Genomic DNA, 16,544 nt, shown 5'->3' with positions numbered 1-16,544 from the left:
TGGGACGATGTGGAACCTAGGGTGGACTAGAATGACTTTCACATGCCATTTTGTTATGCTAAGCTGGGTGGTGGCAAAAGGTCTTGGAACAACCAGGACAGTAACAACTGAGGTGAACTTGGAGGAAGTGTGCCTAATGGTGCTTTGTGCTAAAGGAATGTCCACGCCACTTTACCTATAGAGGGCCGTGGTGCCTATATAAATGAATCCCTTGGCCATGGTATCCGCTCTGGTGCCCTTTACATGCACAACATCGTAATCTGTGGCTGACATTAAGTCTTCAATTCATGTATTTTGTTTGTAAGACTTTTTTCATTCGACAGCAGACATTTCATATTAGTACATTTTTTTATTTTTTTGTCACCTCCCTGGTTTCCTTGCTAGTCCCAACCCCCACTAAATCCTCATTAATCCCTATTTTATCCCACCATGTAACTACTCTATCCCTTTTTTGGTAAAACTTCCCTTTCTCCCTCAATACCTTATTTAAAAATGCCTCCAGCAATCAAACCATTTTTCCCCCTGCAATGGACAAGGGTTTTTTTTCAGCTCACCACAACCAAGGACAATACCAGTCTGTCATGGTTGAAGTTGCACGGACAAGTCCATGGCCCAGCTCCCAGGTAATAATATCAGGTGCAAGGTTTTTCCAAAGGTCCAGCAAACATCAATATGTCAGTCTTCACAAAAAAAAGTTGGTCACATTGGTATTGCATGTATATAAAATGCTTTTAGATTTATGTATTGTCACTGTTACGCTCAAAATGCGGAAGGGACTTGTCTATAATCTTTTAATTTTTTTATCATGCATCAGTAAAGAAAAACTTTTTCTAATGAATAGGAGACTGACATATTGTTGTTTGCTGGACATTTGGAAAAACCTTGCACCTGACATTTTTCCCCCTCCCTATTCAGGTAAAGCCCATCTCTTCTGTAGAGCTTGTAGCCAACAAAGAGGTCGGCAGACTTGATGTTGGTTTTAGAAAAACAATCAGGCTTACGTGTTTTATTTGTAGAATAAGGCTTCCATCTTACCACGCAACCCCACAGCCCAGAATTTCCTGCAGCTCCTTTATTGTTGCTGTAGGGTTCTTGGCAGCCTTGTGAACCAAACTATTCTTTCCCATCCCTATTGAGGTAAAGCCCATCTTTTCTGTAGAGCCTGTAGCTAAAAACTACATGATGCCAGGTCTCCATGAACCCAAACAATTCCTTCCTGTAACAATCTCTAAGCCACTTCTTTAACTACCTATCCTCCCCCTGATGATATAGTGATTGTCGTGACAGTGGCAGTATTTTTCTAGTGTTACTTTTTTGTAGTTCCTCTAATACTTTATGTTCCTATTCTATAATTATATGATTATAAAATATATTTAAAATATCTATATATATAATTGCCTTATTCTGTCTGTCTGTCTGTCTGTCTGTCTGTCATGCTCCAAAATTGTGTCCTTACGGTGACACAAAGCTGATTGGCCGCTGGGCTCGCCATGGCCCCGCCCCCCCCACGGATTGGCCTCTCGCCCCGGCTCTCTGCAGGCAATGCCCGTCCCCCCCTCACGCAATGCACGCTCGCTCTGGCCCAACTGACACGGAGCTCCGATTCCCAGGTGAGTACACACACACACATCAGATCACACTCACTCTCACACACACCTCACATCCACACACTCACAACATCCTGGGATATCGCTTGCTTCTACACCGGCTCCGTCACGATCCCAGCAGCGCCAGACATAACCTTGCGATGCTGGGATCTTGACGGAGGCCGTGAACGCTGGTAACCATTATACACATCGGGTAACTAAGGTCCCTTGGTTACCCGATGTGTATCATAGTTACCAGTGTACACCGGCTCACACTCACTCTCACACACACCTCACACATACATCACATCGCATCCACACACTCACAGCATCCGGCGATATCGCTTGCTTCTCGGCCTCGATACTGTGCTGTTGTGACCTTCCAGGACCTGCCGGAGGATCACATGGCCAGAAGCATGTGGTATCTCCGGATGTTGTGAGTATGAGCGCGTATGTGCAACATCGTCAATGTGTGTGTGTGTGAGTGTATGCGATCGGGTGTGTGTGAGTGTATGCGATCGGGTGTGTGTGAGTGTATGCGATCGGGTGTGTGTGAGTGTATGCGATCGGGTGTGTGTGGGTGTGTGTGAGTGTATGCGATCGGATCTGTGAGTGTCGGCAGAGGAGCATGGCGTGCTGGAGGAGGCTGGGAGGAGAGAGGCTGATCCTGGGGAAGGCTGGGATGGGGAGGCTGATGCTGGGGAAAGAGAGGCTGATGCTGGGATGAGAGAGGCTGATGCTGGGGACAGAGAGGCTGATGCTGGGGACAGAGAGGCTGATGCTGGGGACAGAGAGGCTGATGCTGGGATGAGAGAGGCTGATGCTGGGATGAGAGAGGCTGATGCTGGGGACAGAGAGGCTGATGCTGGGGACAGAGAGGCTGATGCTGGGGACAGAGATGCTGATGCTGGGGACAGAGAGGCTGATGCTGGGGACAGAGAGGCTGATGCTGGGGACAAAGAGGCTGATGCTGCGGGGAGAGAGGCTGATGCTGGGGACAGAGAGGCTGATGCTGGGGACAGAGAGGCTGATGCTGCGGGGAGAGAGGCTGATGCTGGGGACAGAGAGGCTGATGCTGGGGACAGAGAGGCTGATGCTGCGGGGAGAGAGGCTGATGCTGGGGACAGAGAGGCTGATGCTGGGGACAGAGAGGCTGATGCTGGGGACAGAGACGCTGATGCTGCGGGGAGAGAGGCTGATGCTGGGGACAGAGAGGCTGATGCTGGGGACAGAGAGGCTGATGCTGGGGACAGAGAGGCTGATGCTGCGGGGAGAGAGGCTGATGCTGGGAGAAGAGAGGCTGATGCTGCGGGCAGAGAGGCTGATGCTGCGGGTAGAGAGGCTGATGCTGGCGCACCATGGCGGATGGAGCACGTTTGGGAGTGCGCAGCATGGCGGATGGAGCACGTTTGGGAGTGTGCAGCATGGCGGATGGAGCACGTTTGGGAGTGCACAACATGGCGGATGGAGCACGTTTGGGAGTGCGCAGCATGGCGGATGGAGCACGTTTGGGAGTGCGCAGCACGGCGGATGGAGCACGTTTGGGAGTGCGCAGCATGGGGGATGCAGCACGATGGGGAGTGCGGAGTATGGCGGATGGAGCACGTTTGGGAGTGCGCAGCATGGCGGATGGACCACGTTTGGGAGTGCGCAGCATGGCGGATGGAGCACGTTTGGGAGTGCGCAGCATGGGAGATGGAGCACGATGGGGGGTGCGCAGCATAGGGGATGGAGCACGATGGGGAGTGCGCTGCATGGGGGATGGAGCATGATGGGGAGTGCGGAGTATGGCGGATGGAGCACGTTTGGGAGTGCGCAGCATGGCGGATGGAGCACGTTTGGGAGTGCGCAGCATGGCGGATGGAGCACGTTTGGGAGTGCGCAGCATGGGAGATGGAGCACGATGGGGAGTGCGCAGCATGGCGGATGGAGCACGTTTGGGAGTGCGCAGCATGGGGGATGGAGCACAATGGGGAGTGCGCAGCATGGCGGATGGAGCACGTTTGGGAGTGCGCAGCATGGCGGATGGAGCACGTTTGGGAGTGCGCAGCATGGCGGATGGAGCACGTTTGGGAGTGCGCAGGATGGTAGATGGAGCACGATGGGGGGTGCGCAGCATAGGGGATGGAGCACATTTGGGAGTGCGCAGCATGGCGGATGGAGCACGTTTGGGAGTGCGCAGCATGGGGGATGCAGCACGATGGGGAGTGCGGAGTATGGCGGATGGAGCACGTTTGGGAGTGCGCAGCATGGCGGATGGACCACGTTTGGGAGTGCGCAGCATGGCGGATGGAGCACGTTTGGGAGTGTGCAGCATGGGAGATGGAGCACGATGGGGGGTGCTCAGCATAGGGGATGGAGCACGATGGGGAGTGCGCTGCATGTGGGATGGAGCACGATGGGGAGTGCGGAGTATGGCGGATGGAGCACGTTTGGGAGTGCGCAGCATGGCGGATGGAGCACGTTTGGGAGTGCGCAGCATGGCGGATGGAACACGTTTGGGAGTGCACAGCATGGGAGATGGAGCACGATGGGGAGTGCGCAGCATGGCGGATGGAGCACGTTTGGGAGTGCGCAGCATGGGGGATGGAGCACGATGGGGAGTGCGCTGCATGGCGGATGTAGCACGTTTGGGAGTGCGCAGGATGGGAGATGGAGCACGATGGGGGGTGCGCAGCATAGGGGATGGAGCACGATGGGGAATGCGCTGCATGGGGGATGGAGCACGATGGGGAGTGCGCTGCATGGGGGATGGAGCACGATGGGAAGTGCACACCTCCCCCCAACACACACACACACACACGCGCGCACTGCACAACACACCACACACACACACTGGGAACCACAAACAACTGCCCTACACAGACACCCACACACACAGACAACGCTGCACACACAAATATACGCACATACCGCACAACACACACATTGCACAAAACATACCTCCCCCCAAAACACACCACACACACACAAACCGCGCAACACACACACAACGCTACAGACACACAGCGCTCCACAAACAACGCAACACACAAACAACACCGCTCTCACCCCCCATCACACCCAGACAATACCCAGAACATGTACAGCGCCCTACACAAACACTTGGTAACTACACACAACAACATCTATATATATTTATATATATATAACAAAAATCATACATGAACTACACAATACGTAAATTCTAGAATACCCGATGCGTAGAATCGGGCCACCTTCTAGTATAAAATATTCTGCTTTCTAGTTTTCTTACTGTAATTCATTGTAATTCTTCTTTAATTTTAAGTATAACATTATTACAATTAAATATTATTGCATGTACAGTACGTGTAAAATGCTCAGTCATATGGGATCAGTAAAGCACACTCCTTTATGACCAGGGGTTGTGTCTGAAAAATGTCAGGCCTGGCATAGGACAAGTTTTTGAGGTGACCAAAGTAATGTATTCAAATATACTATAATGCTGAATATTAAAGATGAGCAGATCAACTGGCATTGGATCGAATGTGAGTCGAATTTCTGAAATTTGCTGTTTCACATGGATTTGAATATTTTGAGATTCGTTTCACAGTTCGCAAAAAAAAACCTTGGTTGGTACCATTTCCCACACTGCTGAAGTATCATTGCTGTGCAGACCTCCTTATAATGCCCTGCAGCTATGACATCTAGGGGATTATCATACCCTGTACAATGGCGGTCAGTATCTGGACCATCACAGACCAGTTGTTCCCAGTGGATTACAGTTTGTATGTACGGCAGAATCATTTTCCATCCCCAGAGTCACTGAGTAAGTCTTTGTCTTCTGTAGAGTGTAAGCTCTTATGGTCAACGGGGTCCTCTCTATCTCTCACTTGTAGCGTGTAAGCTCTTATGGTCAGCGAGGATCTTTTGTCTCTCACCAGTAAAGTGTAAACACTTGTGGTCAATAGGGTCCTCTCTGTTTCTCTTGCCTGTAAAGTGTAAAGTCTAATGGTCAGCAGTGTCCTCTCTGTCTCTCATATGTAGAGTGTAAGCTGTTATGGTCAGCAAGGCCCCTTCTCTCTCACCTGTAAAGTGTAAGCACTTATGGTCAATGGGGTATTTCTCTCTGACCTGTAAAGTGTAAGCTCTTATGGTCAGCGGGGTCCTCTCTGTCTCTTACCTGTAGAGTATAAGCTGTTTTGGTCAGCCAGGTCCTTTCTCTCTCCTGTATAGTGTAAGCTCTTATGGTCAGTTTGGTCCTCTCTGTTTCTCTTGTCTATAAATTGTAAGCTCTTATGATCAACAGGGTTCTCTCTCTGCTCTCCACCATGTGTATTTTCCCATGAATTTCAAGCTTTCCCATATTGAAATTCACTTGGATTTATTCGCCGCAAACCGAATTTTGGGGGGAAATTCTGCAAAGTCGGCAAATTCGAATTTCAAAAGATCCGCTCATCTCTACTGAACATAATATGAAAAGAACTTTGAAGGAAACATAAAAATGTAGTGCAAGATAAACAGTGGTTTTATGTTACACACATCTATTGTACTCACACTAAAGGAAGCCGAGTTATCTCATGAATTACTTGTAAGCTTGTCTGAACATTGGCTTTGATATATAAGTGAGCTTTCTACAGTTATTGTAAGGAAGTGTGCATACTCCACTGTGACATTTTGGAAAGCTGAAGCATAGATTAGTTAATGTTTGCTCTAGATTTAGAAAATTAAGGGGTCTAGTTATGTTTTCTTTAGAACAGACAGCTTTGCTTGCCAAAATGTAATTGTAACTTTACTCCAAACATAAAAAGCGTCTTGTTGCAAATATTCCCACATACAAATATGAATATAGATATGGAATAAAAAGTTACATCCTAAAATATTTTAAGCGTTTAGCGTTTAACCACTTCATTTCTTGCTATTTTGTTTATTTTTTTTATTTTAATTTCCCACCTCTGCCCCAACTTTCTCCTAGAGCATTTATTTTTTTGCTGACAACGCCTTATAATGTTTTTTTTTTGCATTAAGAATTACAAGTTTTAAATAACACTGCTGTACCATCTAAACTGCTAAATGACAGGAAAAAAATCCAAGTTGGATGAATTGATGAAAAAAAACAACAAAACAGTTATACCTTTTTATTTTTTAGGTTTTATTTGCACTTCATTTTTTGAGTGTTAAAAATTGACCTGGCACCAGGTAAATGTTTATTAGGCCTAAGCCACACAGCATGAAAATTGGTGCGAGTGGAGTGCGATAAAAAATCGCATTCCACTCGGACCAATATTAGCCTGTGTGTCAGCACCCATCAGTGATTATTTTCGCAGCTTTAATCGGACCGAGAAAACAAACACAGCATGCTGTGACTGTAATGCGTTCCTGTTTTCTCTCGGACACATTCATGTCTATGGGGCGAGAGAAAAATCGTACTGCAAGTGCAGGGCGAGAATGGCAATAGCCGACTACGGAGGAGAGAGGGAGATAAATCCCTCCCTCCCATCCTCAGCGCCGACCCTCTCGTCCGCAGCACCGGCCTGCCCCTCCTCAGAGCCGGCCCACCCCCCGCACCTGAGGGAGGTCCGCTCGCATGATCGGACCTCAGTTGCAGGGACACTCGCATGACACTCGGCTCTGCTGTACTGCCAGCGTGAGCCGAGTGTCATGCTAGAGGATCGCAGTAACCCCCGTGTGGCCCCAGCCTTACAGTGATACCAAACATACATCAGGTAAATAATGTAATAAAACAAGAGAAAAAGGAATTTTGGTGCAATTAGAAAGTAATTTTATTATCAATAAATAGTAAGAGATAGATATATAGAAAGGACATTTCAAGCATAGAGTTAGGGAATAAATACCAAGGTCCCATAGACCACAATTGTAAAAGATATATATATTTAGTGCGATGGGGTTTTAATATAAAACCCTAATAATGTTTGGAACCAGGTAAGACGCTAGTAAAAACTTGTAAGTAGCAAAACCATTTCAAGTGGAGGTGGGCTACATTTCATATAGCAGCATACTAGCATGTATCGCAGTAGCCCATATCCAGGGGTAGGTTATGAAGTCAAATATGGCGCTTACCTAATACAATGGTTGTTCAGGGGAGCCAGACGAGAGGGAATCTCCGACGGCCGTTTTGCGCTACGGGACCACTTTTTCCGGGAGGAGTGAGTGTGGTGTTTTCAGCCCGCGCAGCCCTTTTGAATACCTGCCACGCGATCACGTGATATCGATCACATGACCGGATGTCAAGGGAGTCAGGGACCCACGCGCAACCACACAGCAATGTCCCGTGCAGCGCACCAAGTTCGCATGCTCGCGACACGCTGGAAGGAGCGCAGCGTCGCGGCTCCCCGGCAACAGGAGGGACGCATGGAGTGCAGACTGCCCAGATGGTCACACAGGTACACGTCCAAGACGTGAATCCCCGGTGCACACCAGACACTACACCACCCGCGCCCCCCCCTGGTGACAGGACAAGAAGGGTAGAGAGATAGAAGTGGACATAATAGTCCTGGTAGAGCACCACATGTGTCACATATCACCAAGCATTTATTTCACCAGGCTCAGAGGGGGGACGCATCACCACCGACGAGCCTGATGAATACTCAAAGTGGAAAGTTACACATGTGGAGAGCACAATAATGTATAAGCCAGAGGCTCTTAATTTGCAGGTAAAATAAGTATTGAACAAGTCCCCAATTTTCTAATTAAATATATTTGAAAGGTGCTACTGACATGAATTTCTCACTAGATGTCGGTAAAAACCCATCCAATCCACACAAAGTCATCAACCATATGTCATACCTCGGGATTCAAACCAGAGAGACTGTGTTGTGTGATTTGCTTCTTTCTGCTCTGAGCCACAGTGGGTTCAATTTCTCTCTGGTTTGTATATTCTGTTGTCCTTGTTTCATTCCTTTTAGACAACAGGTGGTTTCACTTGTTAATTTAATCTGCTCTATCAACTTTTGGGTGCGGCCATTTAAACCTTCCCCTGGCTGATCTTTCTTGCTGGTGATATTCTTTGTGGATTCGACTTGGAGCTAAGGCCATACTGCCTTTGCATTCCTGCTAGTCTGATGGAGATCAGCTAGGTTATTTATCTGTACTATTTTTTTATATCTGTCCTACTTCTTTCTGTTTTCTATAGCTAGGAGATAGGAGGCAATTCTTTATAGCAGTAGCACTTCACTTTTTTACTTTGTTTTCATGGTTACTTGTTTTCTCACTCAGTGATGCCTTCTATCTCTGCACACCTTCCTGATTCAGGGTTATAGTGCTCTTCACTTTTCCCCCCGTTATACAGAAATGCTATGATTAGAACGTGTAAAACTCACAAGGCTGCGGACGTGAAGCGATACCTCATGGAAACCTTCCTACATGTCATTGGGTATGGTGGCTGCGTGGAGTGGCCTCCACGATCACCTGACCTGACCCCATTGGACTTCTTTCTGTGAGGTCACATCAAACAGCAGGTGCAGGACCCCTCCACCAACATTGCAGGACCTACGACGACATATCACAGATGCTTGTGCAAACGTGTCACCTACCATATTGCACAAGGTGCAGCAAGATACAGAATGCTGTGCAGAGTCCAGATGTGCATTGCAGCTGACGGTGGCCATTTTGAGCATCAAAGTTAAATGAGCGACATATGCGTGACCAGCATTCAATGTTTTGGGGGGGTCATGGGTTTCATATCATAGCATTTCTGTATGCAAGGTGTCGATTCATATTGAATTGGTGATGCCCTACAACTTTGTAATTCACTTTTTTTCTCTATCTCGTTCAGTTTTCAAAATAAAATGCTAACTCTGTTGTTTTCCACCAGGTGGCGATATAGGTGGTTTCATTGCGTAGCGCATGGCTACTTTACTATACCTAGACACCACTTCTATGCCTATAGCTGCCGCCGTTCTCAAGTTAATGGCAGTGGACAGGATATGTCCTCATACCTCTCTACCTGCTCTCTCTTTGACCAGCTACAATCTGGCTTCCGACCGCATCATTCCACTGAAACTGCCCTAACTAAAGTCACTAATGACCTACTAACCGCCAAAGCCAAGCGACACTACTCTGTCCTCCTCCTCCTGGACCTGTCCTCTGCATTTGACACAGTAGACCATTCCCTCCTACTACAGATTCTCTCATCTCTGGGCATCACAGACTTGGCCCTATCTTGGATATCCTCATACCTAACCGACCGAACTTTCAGCGTCTCCCATTCTCACACCACTTCCTCATCTCGCCCCCTATCTGTCGGTGTCCCCCAAGGCTCAGTTCTCGGACCCCTGCTGTTCTCCATCTACACCTTCGGCCTGGGACAGCTCATTGAGTCCTACGGCTTCCAGTATCATCTCTATGCCGATGACACACAGATCTACCTCTCTGGACCTGACATTACCTCTCTACTAACCAGAATCCCACAATGTCTGTCTGCTATTTCATCCTTCTTCTCTGCACGATTCCTAAAACTTAACATGGACAAAACAGAATTCATTGTCTTTCCTCCTCCTCACTCATCTCCTCCAACAAGCCTTTCCATCAAACTCGATGGTTGCTTACTCTCCCCAGTCTCACAAGCTCGTTGCCTTGGAGTGACCCTCGACTCTGCTCTATCCTTCAAGCCACACATCCAAGCCCTCTTCACCTCATGCCGATTACAACTCACAAACATCTCCTGGATCCGTTCTTTCCTTAACCAAGAATCAGCAAAAACATTAGTGCATGCCCTCATCATCCCCCGCCTCGACTACTGCAACCTCCTGCTCTCTGGCCTCCCTTCCAACACTCTTGCACCCCTCCAATCAATCCAGAACTCTGCGGCCTGCTTAATCCACTCTCCCCTCGCTACACCCCAGCCTCACCACTCTGCCAATCCCTTCACTGGCTTCCCATCACCCAACGACTCCAGTTCAAAACACTAACCATGACATACAAAGCCATGCACAACCTGTCTCCTCCCTACATCTGTGACCTAGTCTCCCGGTACCTAGCTGCACGCAACCTCAGATCCTCACAAGATCTCCTTCTCTGCTCCTCCCTTATCTCCTCTTCCCACAATCGCATACAAGATTTCTCCCGTGCATCCCCCATACTCTGGAATGCTCTACCTCAGCACATCAGACTCTCCCCTACCGTGGAAAGCTTCAAGAGGAACCTCAAGACCCACCTCTTCCAACAAGCCTACAACCTACAATAACCCTCAGTCCAGTAGACCACTGCGCAACCAGCTCTGTCCTCACCTATTGTACCATCACCCATTCCCTGTAGACTGTGAGCCCTCGCGGGCAGGGTCCTCTCTCCTCCTGTACCAGTCTGTTATGTACTGTTAATAATTGTTGTACGTATACCCTTTCACTTGTAAAGCGCCATGGAATAAATGGCGCTATAATAATAAATAATAATAATAATAATAATATGGGTGGACACACTGTATAATAAGATCTTGAGGGGAAATGCAATAACACCACTACTTAACACTGCCTATATAAAGCTCCTGCCTAAGGAAGGGGGGGTACCTGGAGGACCCTGCTAGTTATCGGACCATATCGTTAATGAACCAGGATCTTAAGATATTATCTAAGCTGATGGCAAATAGGGTGGCAATGGTTCTGCCGAATATCATCGCCTCCCCCAAATGGGCTTTGTAAAGGAACGATTGGCAGTGTCAAATGTGAGGAAGGTGATTTTGGCAATTGATGCAGTCATAGGGAGAGGGGACAACGACAGAGGGGTTCCATCCATGATCACATTAAATACAGAAAAAGCATTTCACAATGTAAAGTGGTCATGGCTGGAACTAGTGTTGGACCACTGTTGTCTACAAGGGGCCTTTCGTGAACCCACAGGTGAGAGTCTACACTCCAAGATTTTTATCAAGGGCCTTCCCGCTAATGAAGAACACCAGACAGGTGTCCCTAATGTCCCCTAGTTGTTTAAATTGGCCATTGAGCCGTTATCAAAATACCTGAACAAGGAAGGGTGGTTTGAGGGGATAGATATTGGTAACAAAAAGTTGCATTCAGTATTGTTCGCTGACGACATTATTTTGTTTATGAATAAACCCCAGAATCAATTACAGAGAGAACTTCGGCTGATAGAATCATTTGGGAGTTACGCAGGGTTTAAACTTAACAAAGCTAAATGCAAAGTGCTGTTTTTGTGAATGAGGGGGCTGGAAAGCAGGTAGGAAATGGGGCATAGCCTTTGTGGTATACCCGTGGCGAAGTCAGCCATCAAATACTTGGGGGTCCAGAGAGGTAGAAGCACTCCCTTAACTACCCCCCACTAATCGCAGAAATAGATTGTGAATTACAATTGTGAGCCAATCTTCCATTCACACGATTGGTAGAAACCATTTAATTAAAATGATTAGTTTCTCGAAACTACTCTATCCACTCCAGGCGATACCGTTGCTTTTGAGACATACAAATGTCAATAGGCTGACCAGGGCATTGTCATGCTTTCTTTGCAAAGGGACTTGACCAATGATTAGTGCCAAAAAAAACGATGCTACTATTGGAGGTGGATCAAATTGCCCAATATCAGAGGCTACAATTTAGCATGTATAATGTGACATGTAGTGGACTGGTTGAGAAGGGCGAATCGTTACTCGGACTGTAAAATGGATTCGAAATTTTTCAAGCCATGGGATCTGAGTTCCATTATGCACACTTCCATCCCGAATCTCCCAAATAAAATAAAGCTCTCTTTAGTGTCTAGGGACATAGTGATGGTGTGGAAGGCGGTAAGGAAAAAATTTGGGTTGGCGTGGAGAGTCTCCAAATTTCTGAATATATGCGCTCATCTGGACTTTACGCAGGGATTAGAGAACAAGCTTTTCCAGGAGTGGAAAGAGAAAGGGATAATGACACTTAAGGACTTGATGCATGGAACGATAGATAGATATTTGCTTGAGACCATTCAAACTGTTCAATATGGGCAGGTTAAGCAGGGAATACTGCTCAAACTACAGAATATCACAAAGGAATATAGGGCCAATCAGATGGACGAAGTCATAATGAGAGACATTGAGATACATTTCTCCGCACTATACAGGATTCGGAGGGATCTCCTCATTTCAATAATGCCAAACAGTTGGCTGTTATCTGTGGCTTAGGCACATTGTGGTGCTCAGAAGGAAGATGGGCATTTGAATATGGGAGCACAGATTTTGCTGAATTTCTTTTTGGGGGAAGCTATATCTCTTTTCCAGAGCCTTTCTGTTACCAGTAAAGTGGAAATCCCCTATATTTCCATTAACATGTGACGGGACCGAGTGGGGACTTGTTTTTTAGTGGCTTGAGTTGTATGCTATGTAATGGCAATTTGGGTACAGAACATTTTGTATTAGTTCACATTTATCCGGTGCTCTATGCTGAGCACTTAGATTAGAGTTTTCATCTACATCTCTGAAATATGTAATTCAGGTAAAACCGCCAATGGATCCATTCATTATAAGGAGGTGGCAGAGTTACTTTGGTCTCCATTTTGGCCTCTGTTTAGTGGTGTCCATTTTTTCAAAAGTGCACAAAACTGTTGTTTACTGCACTTTTGTGCATGTCTAAAAAGACCATTAAAAAGATAGCCACCGCCGAGCCATAGGTCAGATTGGAGTTCAAAATGACTCCCTCTGCCTCATTACAGTAAATTTTCAGTTGGGAATTTTGACTGAATCACGATTTTTCAGAGATTTACATGTAATCCTCGGTGTAAGTGCTCAACGTAAAGTACAGGATAAATGTGACCGCACCTTACTGCGATCTTTGGGAGCCAGAATAAACAAATCAACAGCAGTTTAAGAATTGGCTTTATTTCTTTACTTTTTACACCATTCATCTTGCACTATAAGTGATATGGCTGCTTTATTCCTCAGGTCAGTAAGATTACAGCGATACTAAATTTATATAGTTTTCTTTAGATTTGGCCACTATCACACTAAAAACTTTTTTACAAAATAAAGGTTTGTTTGCATCACCGTATTTTGAAGGCTATAGTTTTTGGGGGGTTTTCTGCTGACAGAGTCTTGTTAGGGCTTGTTTTTTACAGGATGGTTTGGAGTTTTCATTTGTATGATTTTGAGCCACATAATATTTTTTGATTAGTTTACATTGCACTTCTTGTGAGGCAGAATCAAGAAGAAACAGCAATTCAAGATTTTTTTATGCTGTTCACCGTGTCATAAGGTGATAAGACAGCTTTATGCTTAATATTATTAGTATGATTACAGTAATACCACATGTGTATATTTTTTTATGTTTTGTCACTTTTACACCATAAAAAGAATTTTATAGAAAAAAAAAAGGTTTTGCATTGCTGTATTCTGAATGCTATAGCTTTTTTTATTTTTTTGCTGACGAAGCTGTATGGTGGCTTGTTTTTTTGCAGGACAAGATGACATTTTCAGTGATACATTATTTATTTACATATGCCTTTTGATTGTGTTTTATTCCACTTTTTGTCAGCTATATGATGAAAAGAGATACTGAAGTTTTTTCCATATTTTTTTTGGGTTTTTTTACAGTGTTCATTGATGAGGTTAACTATTGTTACAGTTTATGGATCGCGTTGTTCTGGATGTGGCAATACCAAATGTGTACTTTTTTTTTACATAAATATACATATTTATTGGTATATATATTTTTTTTTTTTTACATTTTTTGTCTTTTTATTTTCTGATTTTTTAAAAAATATTTTTACACTTATTTTAACTTTTTATTTAGTCCCTCTATGGGACACTAACTTTTATTAAACAGAAGAATGATCCAGCTGGGTGCAAACGGTGCTTTATTCGTGCATAGTAAGACAGTTAACGCGTTTCTGGCTTGATGCCCTTAATCTTTATGATTAAGGGTGTCAAGCCAGTAACGCGTTAACGTTATCTGTGCACTGTTTATTGCTTTGCGGCCAGGGCAGGGCCGGTGTCCGAGACTGAAGAACGGTTAGGTCAGGTGGCAGTGAGCTGGATTATCTGCATTTTACTAACTTTTATTGTTCTGATTTCTGATAGCTGATATAATGTACTGCAATGCACCAGTATTGCAATACATTTTATCTGTCAGTGCTAAGGCATGCCCTAACTCACCATGACAATGATCAGGCCCTCTCAATGCCGTCACGAGGCACCGATCGAACAGGAGAGGGAGCACACTTCCTCTCCCAGCCCCCTAAATACTGAGATCGCTATCGATTACGGCATACAATTTAAGAGCTTACACAGCCAGAGACAGCTCATCGAACGGCCCTGGCTGTAAGAGCCGGCTCTCAGCTGTCATGTAAGCCAAGATCAAAGTGGTGATTGTGCGGTCACAGCTCCAGCGCCCGCTCAATCGCCAGGACGTACTGTTACATCCAAGGTCGGGAAGTCTACTCCAAATATGACATACTGGTCGTGAAGGAGTTAAATTGAACCGTGGATTTAGAGAGACATTTAGCTTGGAAAGCGGGATTATTTAGAGAATTTAGGCCCTAAAGAAAAAACCTTAAATTCTAATAACAAAAAATAACATTTAAAGTGGGGTTCAAATTTAAGTCAATTATTAAAGTCGGGATAATTTTAAAATATGTTTGGAATTGTTAATGTGTGTTTAAAATCTTGATTTACCTGTTTGGATATTATGTAGTAGACTGTAGGTCTTAATACAACTGTTATCCCATTATGTCCAGTAATATGATAACAGTTATCACTTTAAAGCAGGCTGGTATTTTGTAATGTCTGTAAAACAGGAAGGCATGTGAAGTGTAATCGCAATGTAAAAGCTAGATGGATATGTCAAGCCTACAAAGACAAAGTACAGCGGAGGTCAGCTTTTCCCTAAATCCTTTTTTCATTCTCTCTGCAGGCTGAGATAAATGAAAAGTTAAGGGTTCAGGAAGAGGCCTTCACTTCAAAAATAGAAAACCTGCAAAAGCCGTGACATTCTCAGCAAGCTGGCTGGAACTTCAAAAATCAGAGTATCACAAATGGAAAAAAAGTTAATTGTTTTACGTTCACACCCCCTCAAGCATGTGACGCTGTTTTAAACTACATTATTATTTGGTAAGACATGTTGTACATGTCAAGCAATATAATCATATTGGTGGAACATTTTTTCATATGTATCATTAAATAACCACTAGGCTTTCTCACCATTTTGTACACCAAAGGGCACAAATGCTTAAAATGAATAGCCACACTGTAACACCATGTTGTTTTAGGTTAAACATTCTAAGGTGATTATTATCGTAAAGGGAATGTGTCATCAGAAAATTACATATTGCTTGAATCAGCTTTTCATATTAAATGTATATTTAAATGAATATTTGAAATGTTTTATACTTTTTATTTTTCCTATTAACTATCCATTTAAAAAATAAATAAATAGTGCCATGTTCACACTTGTTACGAGACCCAATATAAGTGTTATGATTCGCCTCCCTATCCACATGGCTAGGGGGCGGAGCCTTCTCTCGGGCCTCACTTCCGGCCCCTGGATGCCTTAAAAGCTGACACTTCCAGTGAACCAGCGCCGGCTATAAGCTTAGCTCTGCTTTGCCTGTGATTGCTGGTCCTGTGAGTGATATCCTGATCTGTCTGTTCCTGTGCCCCCGTGCCCTTGTCTGTGTTCCGTCCCCTGGTCGTCCCTCCTGTCCTGTGTCCCCCCTCCTATTTCCCCACTCGGTTGCTTCCTCCGGTACTGACCTTAGCCTGACTTTGACTTCGCTTCTGCTCGCTCCTCCGTTCCTGCTTCTGCCCGTACGGTGTTTGACCCAGCCTGTCTGACTATTCCTCACATACCCTGCAGTTCTGCCTCTCAGCTGTGCTGATTAGGCAGTGCATGAGAACGCTGTGCATTTCCTTCCTGGTTCTCATTGCTCTGTGTAGTGTCTGCTGCAGAGCTCTGGCTCCCCCTAGTGGCAGCATTACAATAAGACTCTTACATTCTGTTGTTTACATGGAAATAACAACAATTGACTAACATAGTGTTTCAACTCACCTGGTGAGGTGGAACC

At 45.4% G+C, this 16,544-nt stretch overlaps 1 protein-coding gene across 1 annotated transcript in view; it reads left to right on the top strand.

Annotated features, from left to right (window-relative positions):
• The window catches only part of CABCOCO1 (ciliary associated calcium binding coiled-coil 1), a 199,433-nt gene extending 183,145 nt beyond the window's left edge, over positions 1-16,288 (top strand). Inside the window, exon 7 of the mRNA XM_075352341.1 lies at positions 15,395-16,288. Within this exon, the coding sequence (XP_075208456.1) occupies positions 15,395-15,469 (75 nt within the window). The 3' untranslated portion in view covers positions 15,470-16,288. The remainder of the gene's footprint in view (positions 1-15,394) is intronic.
• The last annotated feature ends 256 nt before the right edge of the window (positions 16,289-16,544 follow it).

The sequence above is a fragment of the Anomaloglossus baeobatrachus genome, chromosome 5, assembly GCF_048569485.1.
Source record: "Anomaloglossus baeobatrachus isolate aAnoBae1 chromosome 5, aAnoBae1.hap1, whole genome shotgun sequence".
In the NCBI taxonomy this organism is placed as follows: domain Eukaryota; kingdom Metazoa; phylum Chordata; class Amphibia; order Anura; family Aromobatidae; genus Anomaloglossus; species Anomaloglossus baeobatrachus.
Note: the sequence above shows the minus strand (reverse complement) of the source record. Positions and strands in the feature narration are given on the sequence as shown.